This window comes from Phascolarctos cinereus, unplaced genomic scaffold (genome assembly GCF_003287225.1).
Source record: "Phascolarctos cinereus isolate Bilbo 61053 unplaced genomic scaffold, phaCin_HiC Scaffold_726;HRSCAF=1367, whole genome shotgun sequence".
Classification (NCBI taxonomy): Eukaryota; Metazoa; Chordata; class Mammalia; order Diprotodontia; family Phascolarctidae; genus Phascolarctos; species Phascolarctos cinereus.
Window position 1 is genome coordinate 384,779,079 of NW_027556098.1, and position 26,972 is coordinate 384,806,050.

General features: G+C 41.5%; 1 protein-coding gene across 2 annotated transcripts in view; it reads left to right on the forward strand.

The window, feature by feature from the left end:
* Positions 1 to 26,972, forward strand: part of FBXO42 (F-box protein 42) — a 103,530-nt gene that overhangs the window by 55,734 nt on the left and 20,824 nt on the right. For both annotated transcript variants that reach the window (XM_020972943.2, XM_020972935.2), the window contains exon 4: positions 4,022 to 4,156. In XM_020972943.2, the coding sequence (XP_020828602.1) occupies positions 4,022 to 4,156 (135 nt within the window). The remainder of the gene's footprint in view (positions 1 to 4,021; positions 4,157 to 26,972) is intronic.

Sequence of the window (26,972 nt, forward strand, 5' to 3'; positions counted from 1 at the left end):
GTTCTTTGCCACCACAGAAAGAGCTGCTGTGAACATTTTTGTACGTGTGGGTAAGTATGAACTTTTCTCAGGAGGGAGCCACTGAAGAATTTTGAGCAGAAGAATGACATAAATATATCTATGCATAATCAAGATTTTTCTGTCAGCAGCTGTATGAGGTGAAGGGATTGGGCAGGGGGAGCAAGTGACCGCTTAACTGGAGATGAAAGAGCGGAGGTGGGAAAGACCTGGTCTTAGTAGTGTCTACACATGGTAATAAAGGTTGTATGTAGGTGGTGGCATTGGGAGTAGAGTAGAATGGAAGGATGCCCAACATGTTATGGAGCTCCCCACCTTTTTGTCTCCCCTTGTCTTGCTGCCTGGACCAGAATATGTATCTAGAGGATTTAACCTGAAAAGTCCTGGCATTCATGCACTGGGTTTCCCGAGGTCCTAGTTGATGAGTACCTTTTGTGTCTGTTGTATCAGGCTACTCCAGCCATTCTTCACTTCACTCTCTTACCACCCCCACTGCTACCACTCCCCCTTTCCACCTCTGGAACCATAATGAAATCAGTACTTTACTATATTGCCATTGCCTCTAGAAAAGGGTGTATCATTCTACTCCGTCCTGGGTGCATTAATCATCCTTGTAATGACCCCTAAGTTACTAAGTTGGAAAACTGAGCGAATGATGGTGCTACAGGGAGAAATAGGTCAGAAGGAGGAAGCAGGTCTGGGGAGGGGGACACAACTTGGGATTGTTGACCTGTTGAGCTTGGAGTATCTGTGAGACATCCAGATTGAAACGCCTTATAAGCAGTTGGGAGTCTAATGTTTGGAAGACAGATCAAGTCTGGAGCTGAAATAAAAGGAACCAAGAAACGGGACCTGTGGATGACCAGATAATGTTTCACACCTACAAATCCAAGGTTTCTTCTGCATGGTTTGTTGAAGAGCCTAATTAATCTACCTGACAAGCCACAGGCCAAACAATAGGGGCCTTCTCAAACGATAAAGGTTTTAACTACTTCCCCTACTGAGTGAGGTTATTGTGTATGTGACTAAACACACTGTTTTATTGCCTGTAATTTATCCTAGTGTGCTGGCTTGTCTTACTAGTTCAAGAATTACTGAAGGGATCTAGTGGATGGGTTGAGTTAGAAAGGGTCATTCATGTAAGTAAAGAATTATGGCACTGGCATTTGGTAAGCAAAAACCAATAGAATGCCTTTTCTTTTTTCTAAAGTTGAATAAATGGTGCTAGAGTTTCAAATAAGTCTTAGAAGCAGTGACTTGCTAAACACATTCTGTCCAAAAGAGTTTCTTTCTGGTCATTGAAGCCATAGTACTATCCCATTGAGTCTCCTGTTTTCTCCCCTTTCCCCCCTTCCTTTTATTTAACCCCTGACTGTTCTGACCTATTTACATCCCACAGTTTTTATTTCCCTGGTGCTGTGTGTGAGAGAACAAGGAAGGAAGAAAGAGGTTTCATGCCCTACGCTCTTCTTGAGAGCGAAGAGTTTGAATATAGCCCTGAAGTATACATTCCAAAGGATAATGAATAAATGATCCTTCTAGTGAGAAAACAGCTGTGAAGCTTTATTCCCATACTTATTAACTGAGAAGGGCCAAACTTCTTTCCTTCTGCTTAGTAGGAGTGTAATCTTTCCCTGACCTATTGCCTCTTTTTTGTTATGTGTAGTTTATAGTTATAGATGGGACCTTAACATCTGCCATAAAGACTTTTCTTTACTTTTCAGTAGTCATAAAAATAAGAGTTCTCATTTCTGTAGTACATTAATGTTTATGAAGTGCTTGTAGAAGGTAGTAGATTTTTTTAAAAATAGAAGTTTCTATTGATGTCATTTGCTTTTTATATCATCATAGCTATCCCTAATAATCCCTCTCCATCCTCTCTTCCAGAGAGCCATCTTGTATAACAAATAGTAATTTTTTAAAGACAAAAAATGGGAAAAAAATCTGCACAACCGATTAATACTTCGAAAAAGTATTAAATCATCTTTAATGTGTAACGCTTGTGGACCTTTCCCCTCCATGAAAGTATGGATTGGAAGCAGCTTCTCATAGCTTGTCTTTTAAGTCATGCTTACTTTTAATGATCTTGCATCATTCCCTTTTGATTTTTTTGGTATGTGTATGTGGTTGTTCTTTTCATTTACATTGTTGTGATCTTCCTGTGTGTTGTTTTCTGGACTCTGTTGACTTCATTTTTCATCAGTTCATGTAATCCTCTCGTGCTTCTCAATATCCATCACATTCAGCGTTTCATACTGCAGTCACAGTCCATTATATTCATGCACCATTTGCTATTTGATTATTATCTTTGTTTCCAATGTTTTGCTATCATAAAAAAAGTGCCCTTGAGTATGTTTTGACTAGAGATTTTCTTCTTATTGATGGCTTCCTTGGAGGGTGGGTTTTTGGTGCTTTTTTTGTTTTGTTTTTTTGAGGAGTTTGCAGGTGCGGGTCTGTGCATTTACTAGTTGAAGGTAGCTCCCATTGTGGAAAGTTATTCCAGTAATGCAGATTAGCAACTCTCTCTGTATGTTACAGTTTTAGAAAATGTCTGGGCCACTAAAAAATAAGTTAATTTGGCTGTGGTTACACAGACCATATATTTCAGAAACAGGACTCGAAGCCATGTATTCCTGACTTTGAAGGCTCATCCTCTCTCTCTGTTATACCATGCTGTCCTTATGCAGGTACTGTTAGCCTCATTTAATAGAGGAGGAAATAGGGTTAGAAAGTTTGTGATCATTCAGCTAGTTAGTGGGAAAGCTAAGACTCAGAGCCTGGTCTTTGGGGCTCCGTTGGTTTTCTAGTCAGTCCTAGTGGACAGGCCCAGGTGACTTAGAACTTTCCCAGGGCATTTGTGGCTTTCTGAACAACTCTTCCACCCTCTGCTCTTTATCCGTCAGTCACACTGCCCTGTGGTTTCCAGGCTCTTTCACCTGGCCCGAATGTGGGACAGCCTTGCAGGACTGATTTTAAAACAGTCTTATTCCTCTCCTTAATAGTTTGAGTAATCAGTGTATATATTTTTCAAAGGAAGATTTTCAAAAAGATGGTGCTGTCATCTTCATCTAGGATACTAGAGTTAGATTGGAAGGGATCTCAGAGGCTATCTAGTCTGTCTCTTTGATTTTGTAGAATAGTCACCTGCAGCACAGAGCCGTCGAGAAACTTGCACCAAAAGGTCACAAATGAAGGAGGTGGTAGAACCGGGATGGAAGTGAGGTCCGAGTTAAGTGCTCTTGCCACTTTCCCCTGGGCCTTACTTCCCAGATTTTATAGGTGATGACCATCCCCGGAAGGGGAAATGGCTTGTTGGAAGTCATAGAGTCAGGAGCCAGCCCAAGGGCTTTTGATATCAGATCCTACTTTTACCACCTTGTCTTGCCTTCCCTCTTGGCTCATGCCCCTCATTTTTGACATGAGGATATCGGACTGAATGATGTCCTTTCCAGTCTGACATTCGTGGACTCTCATCTTCTTGTGCTTTTTTCTTGGTAGCCAAAAGGTGCATCTAAGATGCTGTCTTTGGAAGTCATTACTCATGTGTAAGGTATTCTGAAAAATTAAATTGTTGCAGCCCTCAGCATTATTGGTTAATACTAATGCCTCTAAAGTTATGCTCTGATGCTTCCTCTGTGGTAGTGGTTATCTGTTTCAGGAATTACTATGCAGGTTTGCTTGCTGGTTAAACAAATCTGATGTGTTTGTGAAGCTCTTGAGTTTTCAGTAGTGGGGAGACATTAGAATTCATGTAGCCTGGATAACATGAGTCCCTGAACTGGAGGCCCTTTCTGATTTTTGATCCACTTCCCCCAAAAATTTGTGTGTAGATTTGTACCCTAGCTAAAGATAGAGTGGAGGGTGTCTGTTTTCTTTTTCTGGACGCAATTTCAAAATTAGATCTAGAATCCCAGTCCTGCCTTTGAACCACACGCTCCAGGGCTGACTACTTGGGGGCCTAAGAGAGAAGCTGCATTTTCTTATCTTTGTTCTCTCTTTCTAGGTGCGTGTTACTATGATGCTAATCAGTCCATGTATGTCTTTGGAGGCTGCACCCAAAGCAGCTGCAATGCTGCCTTCAATGACCTCTGGAGACTCGATCTCAATAGTAAAGAGTGGATCCGACCTCTGGCTTCAGGTGAGAGACGACACAGTGGCTTTGGTGTCACTCGTGGCCTCCTTCTGCACTGTGGTGTGTGCAAGTTTTTCCTCAGAAGCAGCTTTATCAAGGAAAGAATGCCTGCTGACTTCTTTGTATTGATAAATTCACAGTTTTATCCTTAACACTGGTGCTTTGCCAGTATTGCTAGACTGCTGTGTGAAGACAGTCTTGTTGTTTTCTCAAGGTCTCCTACAGGTATGTAATGCTGCTTTGTGCTAGGCTTAAAATAAAGACTGAGCCGTGAGAACCCTAGTTGGCTGACAGGTGTTATTGTCCTGGGGCTAAGATCTCTGAGTATCTTTCGTTGTTACTAGCCCAGATATTTGGGGAGTGTAGAGGGACTTGTCTCTGCTTGTCTCTCTATGAGAGCCTGAGTGTGGGAATATTTCGCAGCAGGTATATTCCTGCCTACAGAGCCCCTCTGTGCCAAGAGTTCTAGCAGAAAGACTTAGTCTTTTTTCCCTTCTTGGCTTGAAGATCAGTTAGTTTTAATGTTTTGTTCAGTTTGCTAACCATCTCTCCGATGACTCCTGTAAGTAAGGCACTGTGCTAGGCTCTGCGACAGCAAGGATGAAAAAGGCCCAGTCCCTTCCCTGAAGAAGTTAGAGGACTCACAGGAACACAGGGGCATCTGGTGCACCCTCCTCCTCTTTTAGATGAGGAAACTAAGGCACAGGGAGATTGGGTGACTTGCTCGAATCACTACACAAGTCGTCAGTGGCAGAGCTGGGGTTCAAATCCAGGTCCTCTATCCCTAAACCCAGCACTTTGTCCGTTATGTCCCACTCTGACTATTACAGAAAAAGAAACGTGAGAAAGTTTAGTATGAGGGAGCTTATGAAAGGTGAAAAGGGGAGTTCCAGGCAGAGTACTCTAGGAAATTTGAGGATACTATTAGGTAAGGAAGTCAGGGAAGAAGCTTGTAGACGATATGCATATACCTTTTGTTTGAAGTAACAGTATATTAGATGCCGTTTGCTTTTTGGCTGGGATGTGTCACGATCAGTTCTGGGCATTAGGAAAGTTATTATTTGGAAGACTATATGGCTCAAAGAAGAGAAACTGGAGGCAGGGATCCTAATATAGGACTGATGTGAGGTGACAGAAACTTGAACCAGAGTTATGGTAGTGTGAATGGAGATGGATTTGAACACTCTCGGGGAATGAGAATCAACAGAACTTGGTTGCTGAATGGATGGTTCTGTGGGAGGCGAATGAGAAGGAAAAATCAAAGAAAATCCTGGGGTTTTGAGTCTAGGAGACTGGGTGCCTGGATACTGTTGCCCTTAACAGAAATGTGAAGGATTCTTGAATTAGTGGGTTGAAGTGGGGGACGTGTGCTTCCTTGCCTATAGTTTAGACATTCAGGGAGTGATTAGATCAGGGTACAGAATCATCCCATTTACCCTCAACCCCTCCTCAGTTTGCAACCTTTAAAAGCACGCCATGGGGAGAGAGGTGTAGCAGTGACTTCTGCTTTCTTGACCATGGTCAGGTGATGCTTCAAAAGCAATCTGTTGGGACTCCCTTTCTAGACATTCATTGAGGAAGTAACTTAAAATCAGTATGGTGATTTTATCTATGTGGCCCTGGGCAAGTCATTTAATCCCCGGCTGTCTTAGTTTGCTCAACTATAAAGTGGGGATCATAATAGCACCTAACTCCCATGATTGTTGTGAGGTTCAAGTGAGGTGATACTTGCAAAGCCCCTTAGCTCAGTGCCTGGCTCATAGTAGGTGCTTATTTCCTTCCTCTTTTTCCTTTCTTCCTTCTTTCCCTTCCTTTTTCCCTCCTTCCTCCTCTTCCTTCTGTTCTTCCTCCCTGTAGCGCTTTGATTGCTGCCATCTCTTTATCTACTTTTAGACCCTCCATTCCCTAAATAAACCTTTGAAATTTCTTCTTCTTTATTAATCAGTAGCACTATTAGAAGATAGTCCTGTGAGAATATCATTTAGGCAGCAATCCCATGGGAAGATTCCCTGAGGGAAATGTTTCTGCATGCTGTCATGAGTGCTGACCAAAATCAGTTCTGACCTGAGACGTCAGTGACTCTGAACAAAACGTAGTTGTTGATCTGCTGGTGGGGAGGGTGACTCACTGGGTTTGGTGCTGAGGGTGGGGAGGGGACTCCCACAGGTCTTCTTGTGCGCCTTCTCCACGTTTGCCAGGAGACGTAGTAAGTACTTGGTCTTCAAAAGCAGAGTTTGTTTAGTGGAGTCGACACGCTAAACAAAGGGTGGGCTCCCTTTCGTGGGAACACGAAGTCTTAGTAGAGACATTAACATCACCAAGTTCTTACATGGCCTTGGTGGTATTTGCTTTATTAGCTCACAAATTCACAGAGTGTAAAAGCTGGAGAGGATCATAGTTTCATTATCTATCCAGTGAAAGAGTTGGACTAGGTAATCTTTGAAGCCCAGAGAAGGGGATTAACTTAGTATCAGGGTAGGTGAAAGAGCAAGAAGAATGATGAGATAATCACAATAATCTTAGCAGAATTCCATTGAAAAAGATGAGAATGAGGTAATAATAATGCACATTGTGCAATAAAATTCTGGAATTTATACAACATTTCATTGTAGGTTGCAAAAATTTAGCATTTATTGGATATCTAGAAAGACATGATCAAATAGCTAAAGTTATGTACCAGTAGCTCACTACCCTTGATAAATTCCCATATTACAAATAAAAGCCATGTTCTGTCTTTGAGAATTCATTAAGTAAACCTTATTGGCAATAGAAAATCAAAGTCTTGTCCAGGTACAAAAGGCAGTCATTTTTTCCAACTCTACAGTCATTCAGAGAACACTAAATATAAGGTTACTTGTCCTGAGATTCTTGTAATCTGAACTTCATCAAAAAACGTGTGAACGAGATCAGTGATGATAGTGCAGATTTAAAATGTAGTAACTTACAGTTGCATAACACTTTCACACAGGAAACATTTTCACATTATCACTTGATTCTCAGAGTTAGTCAGCAAGCGTTAAGAGCTTAATCTGGTTCAGGCACCGTGCTTAATTCTGGGGCAAAGAAAGGCAAAGACACAGTAGCGGCTATAGAGGATCTCACGTTCTGAATAGGGGGAGACAGCGTGCAAATAACTGTAACTTAAAATATGTAGACCATGTAAAATGGAAAGTAATCTTATAGGTAACAGACTAGTAATAAGGGGGTGCCAGGAATGGCCTCTTCCCAAGGCTTGAAGCTAGGAATTGGGAGTGAAGAGTTAGAGCATTTCAGCCATAGGATATATTGCCAGTTCAAATGTATGGAGTCCAGAGATGGAGTGTCACCTGTAAGGAACAACAGCGAGCAGACCTTCTTAGCTAGATCATAGTATGCATGGCAGGGTAAAGCATAAGAAGACTGGTAAGGTAGGAAGGTGCCAGGTTGTAAAGGGCTTTCAGTGACAGATAAAAGATTTTATATTTAATCTGGGAGCTCCTATTGGATAGGGATCTTTATTGAATAGGGAAAATTTGATAATAGTTTGGATATGTGGAGTGAGGATGAGTGGAGATGACCCCAAGGTTTTGAGCCTGGGTGACCAGAAGGATGGTAGTACCCTCAAGAATAATAGGGCAGTTGGGAAAAGGGCAAAGGTTGGGGGGAAGGGAAGAGAGATGAGTTCTGTTGTAGACATTGAATTTGAAATGTCCAAAGGGCAGTGGGTGATGGGTGATTGGAGCTCAGAAGAGAGATTAAGATTGTATAGATCTGGGAATCATCTGCATAGAGATGATGATTGAGTCCTTGGGAGTAGCTGAGATCACCAGTAGAGATAGTATAGAGGAAAAAGAGAAGAGGGAGCTCTTGGCAAATGGTTTCAATTTTTTAAGCATTTTTAAATGAAATCTGAGTGGAGGTCTTCAGCTAAGAAGAGGAGAGGAGGGAAGTATCACAGGAGGCTTGAGGTTTGCTGAAAAGGTTTGAAATCACCATTGAGATGAGTTTGCATTTCTACTCCTCCAGACAGATTGATTCAGTAGGTATAAAAGGATTGCCTCGTTGGAGGAAGGGCCCAATTCAAATTATATGGCATAAATTTGTAGTGGACCACATCAGCAGGATTTCGTGATTTTTCTCCATCTCTCTTCAGCGACGCATGAATGGGAGAGAAGGGAGTGATGGGAGTAATCCAAAGTATTTTAGGTGACAGGACAAAAGGCCAAAGGACTTGAGTGTAGGAGATGGTATAGGTTTGAAGTGATTTACCTAGAGATAGAGATAGGGAAGAGAGCAGAGTGTAGCCAGTGCAGGGCTGATGCCTGGGAAAGAACTGAGGGGTGGAGGGATTGGAGGTCATGGTGAGGTTGAAGAACAGGTTTAGGGGCTGTTGAGCAAAAGGCAAGATAGTATGTGATAGAAGGTTATGATCAGATAAAGGAATTTCATCGCTTACCACATAGAAGTTGTTGGTGATGGCAAGACTAAGGATATGACTGTCTTTGTGAATCTGAAGTGCAATATAATGGGATTTGAATAGATCAAGAAACTAGAGTGTTAGGGTAGTTGAGAGAGTATAAATATATAGGTGAAAATCTTCTATTAGGAGGGCAGGAATTGTGGTGGAGAGGACTGTGAGCCAGACATTTAACTTACTGAGTACTGAAGGGGAAGGTCCTGTGTGACAGTAGACGGTGGCCATGGCTGTGGCTGTGAGGATTTGGATTAGGTGGTAAACAAAAAAATTTAGATCGCTCATACCTCAAAGGATGATAATTTGCTGCTAGTGATGGTCATAGAGGGAGAACCTGGAAGTGGTCATGGAAAGCAAGGAGTGTTGTGATTTCCCACCATGCGTGACCTGTGAGTCAGGAGTGTGAGTGAAAGTATAGTCAGTACTACAAGCAGGCCAGGGACGCATTGTCATGAAGTGAGGGGCCCAAGTGTCACAGATGGCCAGAAAATAGAAGGAGTGAGAAAGGGAACGGGTTTAGATAAAAACAGATTTCTTAATTCAGATCTGCAATGCAGGGTTTGGTGACTTGCCCAGAGTCTTGTGGCTGATGTGTAAAATAGCTGAGACTTTCAGATGTTATTGGAAAAAAGTGCTGGGTTTGGAGTCTGAGCCATTTCGTACCCATGTGACTGTGGTCAAATCCCTGAACCTTTTTGAATCTTAGTTTTCCTTTTGTATGGTAATGGAGTTGAACTGAATTGGCCTCTGAGGTAATTTCTAGCACTAAACCTGTGATCTATCTGGTCATTCTTCAAATATAATGTTATGGTTCTTGCTAAGATCTAACTGTAATGGGTTTACCAGAAGAGTTTGTATTTTAGGTCTTGCTCTGGATCCAGTTTTTGCTTTTGTTTTATGTGGGGAATCACAGAATCATAGATCTCAGAGCAGGAATGTTCTAAGAAATCTTCTTATCTAGTTCTTGGGCTGCTTGATAGATTAGATAACTGAAATCTGTGGAGGTTCAGTAATTTGCTTGAGGTTAGACAGCTAGTAAGTGGTGCTGAAGGGGAAATGGGGCTGGAAGGCAGGTTTTCTGTACCAAGTATGGTGTGCTTCAAGACTGCATTGGACTCTAGTCCCCCATTTGACTGTGACTCGGGCAGGAATTGTGGGGATTGAGTGAATCATCCTGACTCCATCTTGTAATTCAGTTCTGGTTCTAGCTCAGTTACTTTTCTATTCAGTTATGAGTTTAGTCCAGTTTCTGTCTTGTGGGAAAATTTTATTGAATTATGGGAATTGTGAGAAAACTTTATTGCATTGTTTGAACCTAGCCCTGTGTGGCTGGGAATCTGGACCACCTCTGCCTGATGCCTAGAGACCAGATGCTGACCATGCACCCAGTCAAATCTGAGGCTCGATGCAGGGAGTTTTCTCACAATTATACATCTTAAGCAACTCATATATTTTATCTGCAAACCGGCCCCCTACTGGTCAATAAGTTACTGTTGTCTTGGTTTTCTTAATTCAATACAGACACTTGGTAGGAATAGGACATTTCTTTTTCTGATTTCAAGAATTGTATCTTTTCATTCCTTCCTTCCCAAATTGGAAAGTCCTTAATCTTTCTTCCAGTTAGAAAGCAGATTATTTAATCTTGTACTCTGGTTCATGTTCTGTTAATTGTTTTCTTTTTATGCATAAAAATTTGTTTGCCTCTATACTTGTGGTCCAGTGCCAAGTTGAGGAGGCCTGATCCCGATTTGTTATGCAGTCGACATGCTCTGCTTAATAAATTGATATGGTTGAAATCTGGAGCCTTTGTTTCTTCAGTTATTTGAGATTTCACCTGTCACAGGCCCATGGCCTTTGAGTCTGGAGGTTTCAAGGGATTGATCTGGCTTCCAAAGGGAGCACTGGAGTTTTCCATTCAGGGAGTACAATCAGCTCTCAGATCTCCTTGCTACAGTTGATATATTTAGAGTAGAGTGTGTTCCAGAAAACAGTAGTGACAGTCAAAATGATGCAAGTCAAATCTGATTTGTGAGTCCCTGAGCATTTATTAAGCACCTACTAATTAATCTGAATAGTCAGGCATTGTACTAATCACTGGGGATAAAAAGAAAGGCCAAAGACAGTCCCTGCACCAAAGAGCTCAGGGGGACATGGTGTACAAACATCCATATATGTATAGACAAGCTGTAAGGGACCAGAATTAAGAGGGATTGGGAAAGGCTTCCTGTAGAAGGTGGGATTTTAGCTGGGATTTGAAGGAAGTCAGGGAAGTCAGGAGTTGGAGATGAGAGAGAGAGAGAGAGAGAGAGAGAGAGAGAGAAGAGAGAGAGAGAGAGAGAGAGAGAGAGAGAGAATGAGAGAATGAATGAATATGAATGAATGAGAATTCCCAGCATGGGGAACAGCCAGACAAAATGCCCGGAGATGGAGGGTCTTGTTTTAGGAACAACCAAGAGGCCATTGTCTGAGAGGACTTGGGGGTGGGGGCTGGGGGAATGTAAGGTATAGGAAGACTGGAAAGATAGGGGGATAAGTTATGGAGTGCTTTGAAAGCCAAACAGAGGAATGTATATTTGATCCTAGAGATGATAGGAAGCCACTGGAGTTTATTTTTCCGTAGAAATTCTGACATAATTGGGATTAAGTTCATAATTTAGGGTCTGATACCCATCTTCCCAGATTATCAACCTCCATATCCATGATCTTCATCTTTACTTCATCCCAGCCACATACACAGGGACAAATGTTCTATCTCTGTGATCTGTAATGAAATTCCTCCATGTATGACCTCCTATCCTTCTTTGGTTTTCCATGTGCCTTTTATTTCTCCTAAAGTTATTCTCCATCCTCACTGTAACCTCTGGTCACTTTAGCCCCCTCCCTTTTCCTCAGGCCAGCAGCCTTCCTCTGGCCTTATTTTTTCCCCTAAAATTTTTAACCTTGTAGATAACCAGCTTTACACTGTCCTTGACTCTCGAGTCCTTTCTGCCCTTGGCCTATGGCTACTCATTGCATTTCCAAGCACCCAGCTTTGTGTAGGTGCATCCTGTGCAGTGTAGTTACTTAAATACTTGTTAAATGATCTGCTTGGTTATGAATGACAAGAGAAGGCAGGGGGCGCAGTAACTAGAACACTATGCTTAGAATCAGGGAGGCCTGATTTTAGATGCCTGTGAGAGTCTCAGTAGGTCTGTGGCCTTGGACAAGTTGCTTAAATTTAGCCTCAGTTTACTTACCTGTATGGCACCCACCTCACAGTTATGAGCATGAAATGAGATAATACAAAGCTTGCATTGAAGATTGGCAAACCTTAAAGTGTTATTTTAGTATCCGATGTTATCCTCAGTTGATTAGAGTTATGATTTGGTGTCTTATCCCTGAACTAGCCTGTAAGGTTCATGAGGGCAGGGTCTCTGTCACCTAAACATTAGGTCCCTCAGTTCCTCATATGGTGTTTGATGTATGCTAGGAATACAATACATCAGTAAATCAACAAGGATTTATTAAGTGCTTGTTATGAAGTATTAGGCATTGTGTTAATGCAAAAACATCTACCTTCAAAAAAAAGGGACTTGTATTTAAATATAAAGAGGTACAGATAAGATCTTTCTGTCTCTCTGTCTGCCTACAGAGAGAATATATGAAAGGCAACCTTAGAGGGGAAGGTCTAGCATCTGGAGACTTTGGGAACTGCCTGTTGCAAAAGATGATGCTTGATCTAAGTCTTAAAGGAAGCTAAGAATTCTAAGAGGCGAAGGTGAGGAGGCAGGGCATCCCTGGCATGGGGATAGACAGTGCAAAGGCCCAGAGGCAGGAGATAGAATGTTATGTGTGAGGAGTAGTCAGCAGTCCCTGCTGCATCATTAGAATATGTGGAGGGGAGTAAAATTTGAGAAGACTGGAAAGGTGGGAATGGCCTAGGTTGTGGAGAATCTTAAATGGTTTAAAAAAAAAATCTCTGTTTGAACCTGTTGGAAATAGGGAGCCTCTGGAGTTTGAGAGGAGACGAGGTAACATAGTCAGACCTACTCTTTAGTAAAAATCTTTGGCATCTGTGTGGAAGATGGCTGTTTATCGAATGAGGGAATTTATAAAGACTACTTACAAGAGTGTGGGCAGGAAACGCTTGTCCTTTTGGCTCTGGCACCTCAGCAACTTTTTCTGGATTTTTGCTTTCTTTCTGGATCTTATCCCTTAGAGGAGAAATAGAATCAAAGCCTCAGACTTGGCTACACTAGTTATAACTTAGAAAAGGTGCAATTTGAGCTAGATCCTTTATGAGGTCTGTTCCAGCTCAGAGATGTTGTGAGTCTTCTGTTATATAAAAGTTGATAAAGTTATAACTTTCAATTTTATAATCCAGGAAAATCGAGGAAGTTAAACAGATTATTAAAGCCTATCTGCAGATATTTGCATACTTTCATTTATGTGGTAGTTGTTTTTATTTTTATCTTTAAAAATAAATCTTAACATTTATTTTGCACTTTGAGTCCACAGTTATTCAGTCATTGCCATTGCCTGGCAGGACACATAACAGTTTATTTGAGGATATAAGTGAAGCCTTGGTTATTTGATTTGTCCAAAAGCAATTATTTTTGGGCCCAGACAAATCTCAGAGAAATTGATTCAGAATTACAGAAGTTCAAACCTCAGATCTGAGTCCTCAAATTTATGCTCATGTTTTGTATATCTTCCAGATGTTCATGCATTCAAAACCTAGGTATGTGGTATAATTCTTTCTACCTGGATGTGTAATACAAAAAAAAAACCCAATAGAATAATCACATGCAGTTTTTGAAGGGAAAACATTTCATGAACTAGGCAGTCATGATTGTCAAGTACTCGGGTATATTTTGAGAAGGGTAGATAATTTTATTAGCATTAATAACACTTGTAGCTATGCAAAGATAATCTAATTTCATGCTGCAAAATATTATTGCCTGTGAAGGTTTGGAATTTTTTCCATGCCCAACCTTGTGCGTTTCTCTGTCTGCTATTTGGTAAGCAGTTGTATCCCCTTTGTCATATCTTCTCTCTGCTTTTCTCTCTGATATAAATAAAGATTTTGTTTAGATTCAGCCTATTTAAAGGATTACAGAGAACAGAATGTGTGAAAGCCGTGTTGATGAAAGAGTAGCTATCAGCTGCTGCCAAGACCATTCATTCTTCTTTCTCCATACTGAGGCTAGATCTGTGTATTTGACAGATAGCCAGTAATTTTCTTTTATGCTAAACATTTCTTGTTATTGGAAATGATTAAGTTGCTATGTAAACATTTGACACCTACATTAGAAATGGAGCACTCAGGGTTTTCCAATCAAAAACATTTGGCCCTTAGTTTTTTTCTCAACTAATTTAGTTTTTAAAACTTTCCACAGAATGATCTGTAAATAATAAAATTTTCTATAATGTTAAGCAAAGACTCAAAGCTTAAGCCATCATCTGAGTTAACTAGTTCATCCTGGGAGAAGAGCCAGATCTCCTCCTATATTTTAACTTGTGAGCCTTCATTCTCAAGATTTGGTTCTTTTTTTCCTTTCTCTCTTTCCCTTCCCTTCCCAGTCCATGCAGTGTTTTTTTCTGGTTCAGCACCTTTCTTCTACAGCAGTTCACTCAAGAGAGGGAAAACTAATCCAGGTGAGATGCTGTGTGTCAACTTCTACTCCAAGCTCATTGTGTGACCTTGGGCTTTCCAATTTTCCTAATAAAAGAGTTAGATTAAGTATCTTTTAAGATGCCTTCAAACTCTAAAATTCTGTGATCTCAGAGTTAGCTATTTGATTTTAATTAACTGGTAGATTAAAAAAAATTGTGGCCCTGGAGAGTCTGGAGATACATAGACAAAAACAACAAAGTGTCTCTGCCCTAAGGGAGCTTGTATTTTATAACATATTTAACATATAATATTAAAATGTTAACATGTTTAATAATATAAAATATTAATAATAGTTTATTTGTAGTGCTCATTGGTTTTCTTATTACTTGTAGAGAGTAGTAGAAGTAGTAGTATTTTACAAATAGAGGAAACTGAGACTCAGGTGAGATAACTTAAAGGTCATATAAGGGGCAGGGTTGAAATGTACACTCCCTGTCTTTAAATTTCAGGGCTAGTATTCTTTCCACTACTCCCTCTTATCTTATTATCCCCATTCCTAAAAGCAATGAAATCTAACATCCTTTTAATACTTTTTCGTGAGTCTGATTTTCACATCTTTTTTGTTGCATTCCTGTAAAATGTTCCCATCTCTCAGATGAAAGTCTGGACCTGCACTGAGAATTAAGGAATGGCTTTCACTTAGACCCCTTTACTTTGGGACCCTAAAGTTGTGATAATTTTTTCCTACCACCTTATCAAGAAGACTCTGGTTCAGTGTTCCTCCTGGCTGCTGTAAAACCATCAAGCCATCTAACTCTGTTTGTTCCAGTTTGTCATAACTTCCCCTAAACAGCAGCCTCAAGCTTTATGACCACAGTAAACTTCATTTTATATGGTGTCTTATTCCAGTATATTTCCAAATGTTGCTCAGGCTTAATAGTTTAATTTTATGCCCTAAAATGTGCCCTATCCAACTGGGAAAGGAAGAAAAAATCTTTAAAGGTTGCTAGCTTTAGGGCTGACATGATCAATGTCTTCTGTTCATCACTTCCGACCCCTGTATTCCCCCACCAATGACCACAACAAGAATTCCAATGAGCAGTTCGGTAGCTTTGTGAATCACTCATGACCACTCTGTAGGGCGGTGGTATCTGGCTGTGATCCAGTCATACCTATATTTACATTCTCCAAACATTCGTGAGAAACTAGCTTCTCGGGATTGTCCTAGGTCTTATTCCTGATAGCCGTGAAGCCTAGTGGCTGTCTCTGTTTGATCAGGACTTTGTCAGCGATGAGGATTAATCACTTTATTGGTTATCAGATACCCGCTTTCCTTTGGGGGCAGATGATTTCATCTTTTCAAAACTTCTGATTTCTTGTTCTGGAGCAAAGTTCTGGGACCTTGTGCTTTTTGCCTGGTTCTCCTTTTATGCAAGCAATATTCCTGATACTTTGCACATTCAGATTGCTGCTTTGTTCTGTCTTCCTAAACTAGATGTGGGCATTGGCTTTTGTATGCAGGAGAAGCTAGTTTCCTTTACAGTGTGCTTTGCTTTTTCCTTTTGCTTTCTTTCCCTTTGTAGTAAGAGATGTCAGTCTCACCTCCCCAGCCTTTAAAACATGTCCTCTTATAGTCAGAGCCTGTTGGAGATGCTAACCTAGGCATCTGGGATGCTAACCTTAGGAATTTTAAAATTCCACCTCTACCATCTGTCAGTTCTGCCCTTTTCACTTGGGATAAATCCTTATAAGATAAGTTCATAAGTTCCCAACTTTTACAGATGAGGAAATGGCTGCACAGAGCAGCCATGTGTCACTTTCAGCAGGTAAGCAGTCAAGCTGGCTCTGGAGCCTGGGTCTTCTAACCTAGAACCAGGACTCTTTGCGATGCTATCATGAGGCTTCGGCCTGGAAGGACCTTAGGAAGCATCTAGTCCTGCTTCCTTGCTTTCCAGCTGATGTACCTCTCCTGGCCCATGCCCAAGCTCACACGCAGCCACACGAGGAGCTGAGACTCTTGTCCCGTGACTGAGAACAGAACCTTTGAAACTTTTTCATCTTTTTTCAGCTAGCACTTTATCATAGATTGTTTTGGGGATTATGTTACCAGTGGGCATCAGGGAGGAGGAAGTGACAAGTAAGTGTTACTTCAACTTTGTCATATTTAGAATCTGAGAGAATGCTCTTTTGCATGGATTTCTCCAGGGATTACCCAGGAATTTCTCCCACTGTTCACTAGTCTTTGGCACTTGAAAGAGAGTGGTAGAGGATTCATCCCATGTTTGTGGTGAAGAAGGCAAGTGTAGACAAGGGGAAGGTTTGAGGGTTAAATAATCACTGTCCAGAGCCATTCCTGTCATGCTGCTATTTCAAGACAGCCCTTGATTGCCCTGAGGCTCCAGAAAAAATGGTAATGTCCTGAACTTCGAAGCAGAAGCTTGGGCTGGCGGTCCTGTTTTTATTGTTTATTTCTTTAGATTCTTTTTCAGGGTATTTGTAACAGGTATCTTTCAAGAATGGAGTTTTAAAAGTACTTGGGACAGTTGTATGGACTGTATGCATACAGAAAACACAGTGCTGTGAAGTGAATACGCATCTGGTGCTAGCTTGGCCAGTGACCCTGATGTGCATCTAAGATTTGTCTTACTTACCCTCTTTTTGAATAGTGAATGCTAGCTCCTAATTTGATCTAGTGGACTCAAGGTAACCTCTTGGTCTTTGGGTATTGGAAGGTATTTAGAACTGTTACTGAGAACTGGACTAGCCAGGTGTCAAAGGTGTAAGGCCTGAACCCAGGCCTTCCTGATTCCAAAGCTGATCCCCCCCTTTTTTAATGAATTTCAAATGAGGTAAATGTGAACAGGACTCTCTCTCCAACTCTAACCCTGCAAAACAAATTACTACGGAATTTTTTTTTTAAAGCAAACACACCTTGGATCTCTTTCCTGGGGGAGGCTGACTCGTGGATCCCTTGAGTGGGAGCGTTCTGAACAGCAGTAAGGGTGAAGTCAGTCTGTTGTCTAAGCTGAGTCTGGTGCTAGTGCATTTAAGCTCTGGGAATAGAAGGCTGCTGGTTGCCTAAAGAGGGGCAAACGTGCCCAGATTGGAAAAAGAGAGCAGGTTAAAATTTCTGTGCCCGTTAGTATTGGGTTCAGTCCCATAAGTAGCTGCTGCACTTCTACCTTGAGAGAGACAGGAAGACTCAGTGTCAAAAAAAAAAGAATAATATTGCTGAGGCAGTCATGACCATTGAGTATTCTTTTAGTAATGACCGGTACATGTGGCAATACTCCATTGTTGGTGCAACATGATTCAGGACTTAAATGCTTTATTTTAGAATAATGTGCAAAATTTAGTCATAGTAAGAACGAATCCCTGAAGATTGGTAACAGCCTTCCCTCTCAGCAGTTCATACTTTCAGCAGATATGATTTTGCCTTTATGAGTGCTTTTTGTACTAATAAAAATAAAAACCCCTCTGTGTCTTTCAGTAAACTTTATGAATCTCTTTGACAGATAAATTCATTGCCCTTTGGTAAACATTTTGGTAGTGATCCTCTCTTAGCTTAGTTAGTGTGGAGGAAAAGGGACATAGTTCATTCCTGAGTCAGTTTTTGAAGTCTGTTCCACTGTATAGATGGGGCCTGGCAGCACTGGTACTCGTACTCCCTTGGCATAGCCCTGGAGAATCCAGGATAGTCAGCCCCATAACACCTATGGACTAAGCAGAGGATAGACTTCTCTTTCAGGTCATAGCTTCGATGTGAAAGGGGTCTTGAAGGTCATTTAGTTCAGTCTCTTCATTTTACAGATGAGAAAACAGACCCAGAGAGGTTAAGTGACTTACTCAAGGTCACACAGGAAGTGTCAGATATAAGGTTTGAACCCAGGTCCTTTGACTCCAGTGCCAGTATTTCTTGTATTGTACCAAGCTTCAGGCAGCCGTCAGCTGAGTGATTCACCCCCTTAACCGTTCACCTTGGGTCCCAGTGAGCCTGAGAATAGAAGGTGATCCCTCAGTTAAGTTACTCGGCTCGGGAATCTGTGGCATCCCTTTTGTCCATCTGGACTATGCTTAGAAGATCTATGAGGAGGAAAGAATGATGGACAAGAGAGTGCTTCCTACCCCTGAGAATCTGAAGGGTTTGGGAAAGAATGTAATACTTTGCTTGTTTAAGAGTTCTCAGCGGCTGTGTTCTAGTACAACTACAGTGTTAGAAAAAAATCCCCTTCCCTTTATATCATATTCATGGTGCCCCTTGGTGAATGTTCCCATGAACTGCTGCCCTCCGTGCTGGTAGGAGTGGAAGCTTACAGTACAGTGATTTGCAGACGCTCGACTTTTCAGCTCCTCTCCATAGCATTATCACTTCAGAGCTGTAATGGACTTCAGAGGCCGAGTCAGTGAATTGGCCCAGGACGTGCAGATAGCGGTTCTCCAGGGTGAGGATTGGTCAGTGTTCTTTCCAGTGTCAGTGATCTAGTGTGTAGTACCTCCTGGGTGCTGGGCTCTGTGCTTGTGTGCAGGTGCTACAGAGAAAGACAGAAGAGGCCCTGCCCTCCAGGAGCTCACAGCCTTCCAAACAGCTGTGTGCTGGCATTAAGGGGCATCAGGAAAGGCTTCCTGTAGAAGGTGGGATCTTAGCAATGGAGGCCAGGAGGCCAAGAGGTCCAAACATGGGGAACAGCCAGTGAAAATATCTGGAATCAGGAGGTGGAATGTCTTGTTCAAGGAACAGCGAGAAAGCCACCGTCACTGGATCAAAGAGGATAGGAAGGGGAATAAGGTATAAAAAGATTGGAAAGATAGCAAGAGGCCAGCTTATGAAGGGCTTTAGAGTCAGACGGAGGGTTTTCTATATGATCCTGGAGGCCAGTTTATTGATTGGGCCTGGGAGTGGCAGTATCAGAGCTGTGAGAGTGGGGAGAGACTTAAGGTTTACCAAGCTGTGTGAGCTAGGACACCATCATATATTTGACATCTGCAGGAAAGAAATTTCTCTCTTTCTTTCTTTCTTCCTTCCTTCCTTCCTTCCTTCCTTCCTTCCTTCCTTCCTTCCTTCCTTCCTTCCTTCCTTCCTTCCTTCCTTCCTTCCTTCCTTCCTTCCTTCCTTCCTTCCTTCCTTCCTTCCTTCCTTCCTTCCTTCCTTCCTTCCTTCCTTCCTTCCTTCCTTCCTTCCTTCCTTCCTTCCTTCCTTCCTTCCTTCCTTCCTTCCTTCCTTCCTGGCAATGGGATTAAGTGACTTGCCCAGGGTCACATAGCTAGTAAGTGCTAAGTATCTGAGGCTGGATTTGAACTCAGGTCCTCCTGACTCCAGGGCCAGTGTTCTATCCAATGTGCCACCTAGCTGCCCCTCGAAAGAAATTTCTTTTCAGTGTCCCTAGGACCTTAGGTCTCTAGGAGGAGCTTAGCTTATTGGTAGTAACAGCTTACATTTCTATAGCACTTAAAGTGTTTTTTTCACAATGCTCCCAGGAGGTAGTGAAGTAACAGCAGCAGTGTTTTCATTTTACTGTTGAGGTGATAGACTCAAAAGTGTTCATGGTCCCACAGCTACTGGCAATCAGAGGTGGGATTGGAACCCAGGCTGCAGGTCTAGGATTCTTAGGGGAGAGTCACCTGGGAACCTCATTGAAATGGAGGCCCCAGGGCCTGGGCATGAATCTGGAGAGAACAACTGGGAAGCCAGCAAGGTGTTGAGAGCAGTTGGAGGCCAGGGGCCTGAGTCTCAGGGCTACTGTACTATGACTGTGTGCATGTCCCTGTCTCTCTTGAGATCTTGTTTCTTCATCTGCAAATAGCAATAACAGATACTAGGAATTTTGTGAGGCTTCAAAGAGAATGTGAGTAAATGACAGTGTCATTGGAAGCAGAGCTCCCATTTCCTTAGCCTTCAGCCAGCACACCTTCCGGGCCCTGTTATGCTTGACACCATACTTTGCACAGAGTAAGAGCTTTATAAATATATATTGAATTGAATTGCAAGGCAGTTCTGCACAGGGACACAATAGAGGGAGGGGATTTGGTCTGTGTTATGTCATCATGGGCTCTAGACTGTGAGGTCTGGCGTCTCCACCTCCTCACCATGGGTGTGTATGGTGTCCTTGCTACTTCCTAGGACTACAGGAGAGGGCGTGTCTTGAGTGTGAAAATGTTTTTACTTGTACTTTGCTTGTTCTATAAGTGGAAGGACTACAAAATGCTTCTGCTGACAAAGGCTTGGGAACCCCCTCTGCAGACATTACCCCCCCCCCAGCCCCCTTGTAATTGTGTTCATAAATCAGAGCTGAGTGGCCCCTGGACTTTTAAAGGTAGTTTTAGTTCCTTGAGATCTCTGTAATTGGGATTTACTGTAAACATGCTTTATGGTTGTTACAGTTGCCCTGGGAACCATAACTTTAAATTTCCTGTATATTCTATAGCCAAACCTTTCCCTAGAATGTGGCTTAACACTTTTTTGGCATTTAATTTTTCTTTCTCCTGTGAGAAAATACACCTCTCAATACTATTGAATAAAACAGAGCAGTAAGTCCAATATTTCATCAGGCTGCTTGTGGGAGTATGTGTTGAATTGATTGATTCATGAGCATACAAAGTCCTTTGCCCACAAATCAGTTTTTATATTTGAATTTACTGTAGCCCAGCAGTTATTTCTATTTTCTGGGCTTGCACATCTTTAGGATAATGAGTAGCTGGAATGGATAAATCTGATAACTCCCTTCCCTTAATTCCAAAAACTCCTTAATTATCTGCAGCAGCATAGTTGTATGCAACATTTCCCTCTTATTCGCATCATTTAAATTCTTTAGGGAGCAGTTAGAGCAGGAAATAACCATGGTAATTAGTTAATATTGCAATTTGAGATGTTGGGACTCTTGGAAGGGGGTAGAAGGGAAAAAAAACCCAACCACACATTCCTGGTGGTAAGCAATTTAATTTCACTTTTGCTGCCAGAAAGGAAGAGGTATACAGATTCAGATAATCTTTTGCTTCCATGGAAGTTAGTATAAGTATTAGAAATGACATCTTCTGTCTTTAGAAAGCCTTAAGGGAACAGTAAGTTTATGAAGCTACACAACTGGAAATATCTGATCTATTTATTTTATACTGATCAATGGATCAGGATTTGAATAATGAAATTCTCTCTGATCCCTAAGAAGAAAGTTTTCAAATGTGTAGTGGTTCTGCTTTTAATTTTAAAGACAAATTATTTGTTTTCCTTAAGGTGATATGCCTTGAAATCCTATATTTCTTGATATTCAGTGAGGACCTTGGGCTTGTTAGCAAGCGCTTTTGTGTACTGACATTTGTAGCAAAGACAGTTTAAGCTAAAAAAAAAAGTTTAAGCTAAAAAAATAATGTTTGTGTTCTTTATTATATTAGCTCCCTTCTAGAACATGTATGTGTAGTACATTGCCTTGCGTTAGCTGTTGCTTCTCTTGGCTGATTTTCCCACATTTCCCCATTTACTGGGACTGGGAACAGTATGAATCTGTGAACCAAGGAGGTAGGTTGGGTCCTTTGTCCTGAGTGGAAACAGAGCCAAAAGAATTTCTGAATGATGGTGATGGTGATGGTGATGACTGATAGTATTTCTATAGCTCTTTAAGGTTTACAAAGCACTTGGCAAATATTTTCTCATTTGATCCTCATAAGGACTGTGGGAGTTGAGTGCTATTATTATCACCAGTTTAAAGATGAAAAAACTGAGACAGGCAGAGATTCAGTAGCTTGCCCAGCATCACATAGCTGGTTAAGTGTCTGAGGCTGGGTTTGAACGCAGGTTTCCCTGATGTTGGGCCCAGCCCTTTGTCAAGCATTGCAGACATTCTGCTCTGTAAATGGATGCTGGGACCTTTCCAGAATGTATAGATTTCTGTTGTTTAAAAAATAAGTTTTATTGATGTCTCCTGTTTTTCATACCACAGTTATTATCCAATATGTCTTCTGACCTCATATGACTCTCTTGTTACAAAAACAAAAACAAAAAACAATTAAGGAAAATCAAGTACCCTCATCGTGCCTGGTAGTTTACAGTATATGCTGTTCTGTGCCCTACCTTTTTCCTGAGAGCAAGCATGATTTTTCAGTGTGATGAGGGTTTGACAGCATGCTTTTACGTGGTAAGTCTCCGCTGAATAGTTTGGATAAACTGAGGAGAGCCAAATAGGCATGGTAAGGAGATTGAACTCCATAGTGGCTATCCCGGCTCTTTCTCCACTGAAGAGGACTGACTGACTTTTATTCAGCAAACATTTATTAAGTGCTTGTTGTGTGTAAGGCCCAGTGTTAGGGACTCGGGAAGGGAGATGGAAAAAACAACATAGCCCTGCCCCTGAGGAATTTACCACTCGGGGTGGGGGAAAGGTGGCATTTTTGCAAATAACTTTTATAAAGAGAGAGAAATGCACAAGTGATCATGGCAAAGGGCTGTGAGAAATGTGGGGAGAGAGGTCGCAGACAGGGCAGGATTTACAGAGGAGGTAGCAACTGAGATGAGCCTTTTAAGAAAGGAGGGAATTTTCTTTGAACTCTTGCTAGAAACCCAAGATCAGCACCATTGTTTTTACTTCCAAACAGTTCTCATTCAATTCTGCAAAATTTTTTAGCTCCTTCTTTGTGTATATATAAAAGCTCCCACAGCTACAGTTAATAAATTATCAGATTATACTGAGATAAATGAATGAATGAGAAAAACCATCTTATACAGAGCACTGTGCTAACCACTGGGAATACAAAGAGAAAAGCAGGCCCTCTGCTCTCTAGTAGGAGTCACATTCTAATAGGAGAAACAACATATGGAGGAGGTTTCACCTGCAAGTCACATAGAAGGGAGCCTGTCCTATGGTTTTTAGGGTACAGCAGTGAACCACATGTTCATTCATCTTCTTTGATGGTATTTCTACTGATAAAGCTGTATCCATTTCTAATGCTGCACCATATGACAGTGCCAAGGACTTTGGCGGCAGTAACTGTGTTCAGAAATTTTGGACAGTTCTCTTATTTATTAATTTTTTTTGTATTATAATGTTTAGGTTTTTTAACTTATCTTCTGGGAGACCTATGATCCTTAGGTTTTCCTTACACATCCTGTCTTTGAGATTAGTATATTTTACTAGGATAGAGAGCTTTTTTTTTTTTTGCTTTTTAGTGAGGCAGTTGGGGTTAAGTGACTTGCCTAGGGTCACACAGCTAGTAAGTGTCAAGTGTCTGAGGTCAGATTTGAACTCAGGTCTTCCTGACTCCAGATCTGGAGCTCTCTATCCACTGTGTTTTTGTTTTTCTTTTGGATCAACCTTCTTTTCTGTATATTCAAGTTTTTCAATTCTGCCCATTACTTTTGTTATTCAGGCCACAAATTCTGCTCCTGTTATTCTCATTTCTCTTTTAAACCACTTCTAGGTTGTGGTTTCATGTTCTCAGATTCCACAGGTCCTCTGTCTCATCAGATGTTGGGTTGTTTTCCTTTGTTTTGTAATATTTATTCATAGATGCCTGAACTCATTTTCTAGATCTGGAGCCCACATTTCCTCCTGCTATTAATGGCTTCCCTATTCATTTGTCTGCTTATGTTCAAGATCTTTGAGTTTTCTTCCTTGGTAATTTCATTCTTTTTGCTCCCCTTATTTTCCCCTTTTGCTTACTTTCTGACTTCCTCTCTTCTGCTCTTAGTTTCCCTGAGTGCTGGATCTCAAAATGATTCTGTCTCCTCTCATCCTGGGCAATTCATTGTTCACTAGACTAGGTCTGTGCCCCAGGTGACTTTTGGGCAGACAGAACTGACCCCAGCTGGGGGGTTGGGCTCTTTTCTTCAGGCTTAGTGTGGTGCTGCCCAGCCTCCCCACATAGTGTCCTGTCCTGTTCCCTCAGTTCTTTCACCCAATACTGGCAGGTCAGAGACCTGCCAGATTGATGTCTGTAGTTTGAATTTCCAATGCTCTGGGTAGGTGGGTGGGAGTGGGATATGGCATTGAGCTCAAGAGTGTGGGGTCGAGTTTTTTGTTTCAAGCTGGTGGTCGGGCCCTTCCTTGGGTCTGCTAGTGCAGTTTTGCTGCCAGTAACGTGGTATGTGGTGGGGGAAGGGGTGCTGAATGAGCTCAAGGTATGCATCCATTCATGGGGTTTTGTTGCTTTTACCTTCTTAGAGGTTCTCAGAGGTAGAGATGAGGAAGAAAAACATCCCAGGCATGTTGGACATTCGGTGCAAAGACACAACAGTGGAGTGTCATGTGTGAGGAACAGCACATGGGCCAGGAGGGCTGGACCATAGAGTAAGGGAAGGGAAGGAATGTATTGAAAGACTGAAAAGAAAGGAAGGGGCCAGGTTATGATGAGCTAGGAATGCCAAATGGAGGACTTTCTATCTGATTCTCTTAGTATTAGGGGGCCATGGGAGTTTAGGTATGGGGATTTGTGACATGACCAGATCTGCACTGCATCAGACACCACACAAAGAAAGTCACTTTTGGTAGCTAGGGTGAATTGGAATGAGAAGAGATTTGAGGTAGTGAGTCCTTTTAGTAATTATTGTGATGGTCCAGGTGAGGGTTGCTGAGGGCCTGGACTAAAGCATTGGTTGTGTGAATCAGAAGGAGAAGATATGTATGACAAATGGGGAGGCAAAGAATAACAAGATTTGGCCACTGATTCGGTGTGTGGAATGAGGAAGAGAGAAGAATCAGGGATGACATGAAAGTTGCCAAACCCAGGTGACAAAGGACGGTAACGCCCTTACCCGTAATAGGGGGGTTCAGAAGAGGGATGGGTTTTGAGGAGAAGGTAACGTGTTCATTTTTGGACATGTTAAGTTTGAGGTCCCTTTAGGGCTTCCATAGAGTTGGAACCTCTGACAAGCAGTTGGTGATGCAGGCCTGGAACTCAGGAGGGAGACTGTGGCTAGAAAAATAGATCTGAGAATCACATGCCTAGAGGTGGGGATTGAACCCATTGGTTGCTAATTGGTTGGTTGTTCTTCATTCTCTGAGAGGACCCAAATGAATGACATCACTGTTGGAGTCACGTGTGTCCGAAGGTGGGTGATCTGACCACTAGGAGGCTCTGCCACAGGTTGGGAGACAGTGAAGAGAGAAGAGGGCCCAGGACAGAGCCTTGGGGGCCACCCACACTTTTGACATGGCCCGGATGAAGAGTCAGAAGAGTATATGGAGAAAGAGGAGTGAAATAGGAAGAAGAACCCAAGAGGGCAAATTCACAAAATCCCAAAAGGAAAAAGTGGCCAGGGGTATCAGATGCTCCGAGTGGTTGAGAAGGACGAAGATTGAGAAAAAGCCACTATATTTGACAGTTGGGAGGTCATTGGTAGCTTTGGAGAGGAGGGCAGTGACAGTTGAATGATGAACTTGGGATTCACATTGAGGGGGGTTTAGAAGAGAATGCTAAGAGAAGAAGTGGGGGCAGCAACTAGAGATGTTTGTGTGTGTGTGTGTGTTTTTTAAGGAATTTAATTGAGAAGGAGAGGAGAGGGAGACAGGAAAATAGTGTTAATGGTCAGAATCTATTTGTTCTGAGCCAAATTTTATGCCTGTTGGATCATATGTATGTACATACACATGTGTATGTTTATGCCTGTATGTACACACTGTCAAAAGATTTTTCACATTTCCTAGTCCAAAGTTACTAAATTTTGAGGTACTATAGATAGCCTAGGAATTAAAAAAAAAAACAAAAAACATATGGCTGTGTTTATACAGTGTGTATGTGCATTTCAAAGTCTCTAATAGACCACTCATTGTGAATGAACTGTTGTAAATCCATAATTGTTGAGGTTTATTACTGCATTGTTTTAGATATTGAATTCCTTAAATCAGTTAAGAAAAACATGAAAGAGGAAAAAAACCTCCAGGTATTTCCCTGTGATAGACTTGGCATTTGAAGAACAGAATTCAAGTTAGGGTTGAACAGGATTTCTTTCCTTATTGACTGTGGACCAATCACATGACCTCTCAGAACCTATTTCTTCATCTGTAAAATGTGGGTAATACTTATATTTCCCAGGTATATTATGAGGAAAATGCTTTGTAAATTATAAAATATATAATTGTGAATTTTTGTTACTGCAACTATCAATTTAGTGTTGGTAGGAATACTGTGCCATGTATGATCATGGCCCTGGAAAATTGGTGCTTCTGAGCCAGTCGTAGCTCCTAAGTGATATAGTCACTAGAGAATGCTTATTTTTTTAAAAAAGAAATCCTTTTTTCTGTTCGAATTCTTAGTGGTCAGTTAAAGCCACATTTTAGACCAAATTAAATGAAGTTCTTCCTTAAACTAGGACTTGGAATTAAAAAAAAAATTAGAATTCTCCTTTGATTTGCTTTGGATTTCCTTTCTGCAAAATGAGACTAATAATGTTGTTAATAGTTCATATCTGTAGAACTTTGGAAGATCTTGTTGAGTTCTTAGAATTTCTCTATGTTTTCATCTTCAGCAACCAACGTTGGTGCATAAACTGAAGTTATTTCATGGTGGACTTTTTGCAAATACTTGTCATTACTATAATATGAGATGACTAATGATCCCATGACATAAGTGTTTCATGTTGCTTTTAGATGTATGGTAAAATCAACTCCACAGCTCCTTTGCCTCTCTAAGGAATGATGATGATCTGTCTAGAGGTTGTGCTGGTGAATGTTTAAGGCCAACTCTTGGGGGCAGGGGTGGGAGGGCATATGCACAACACACTTTAAGTTCAATATGCATTATTAATATTTTCCACTTTCTTAAGTCTAGACTCTAGACAATCAACAAAACAA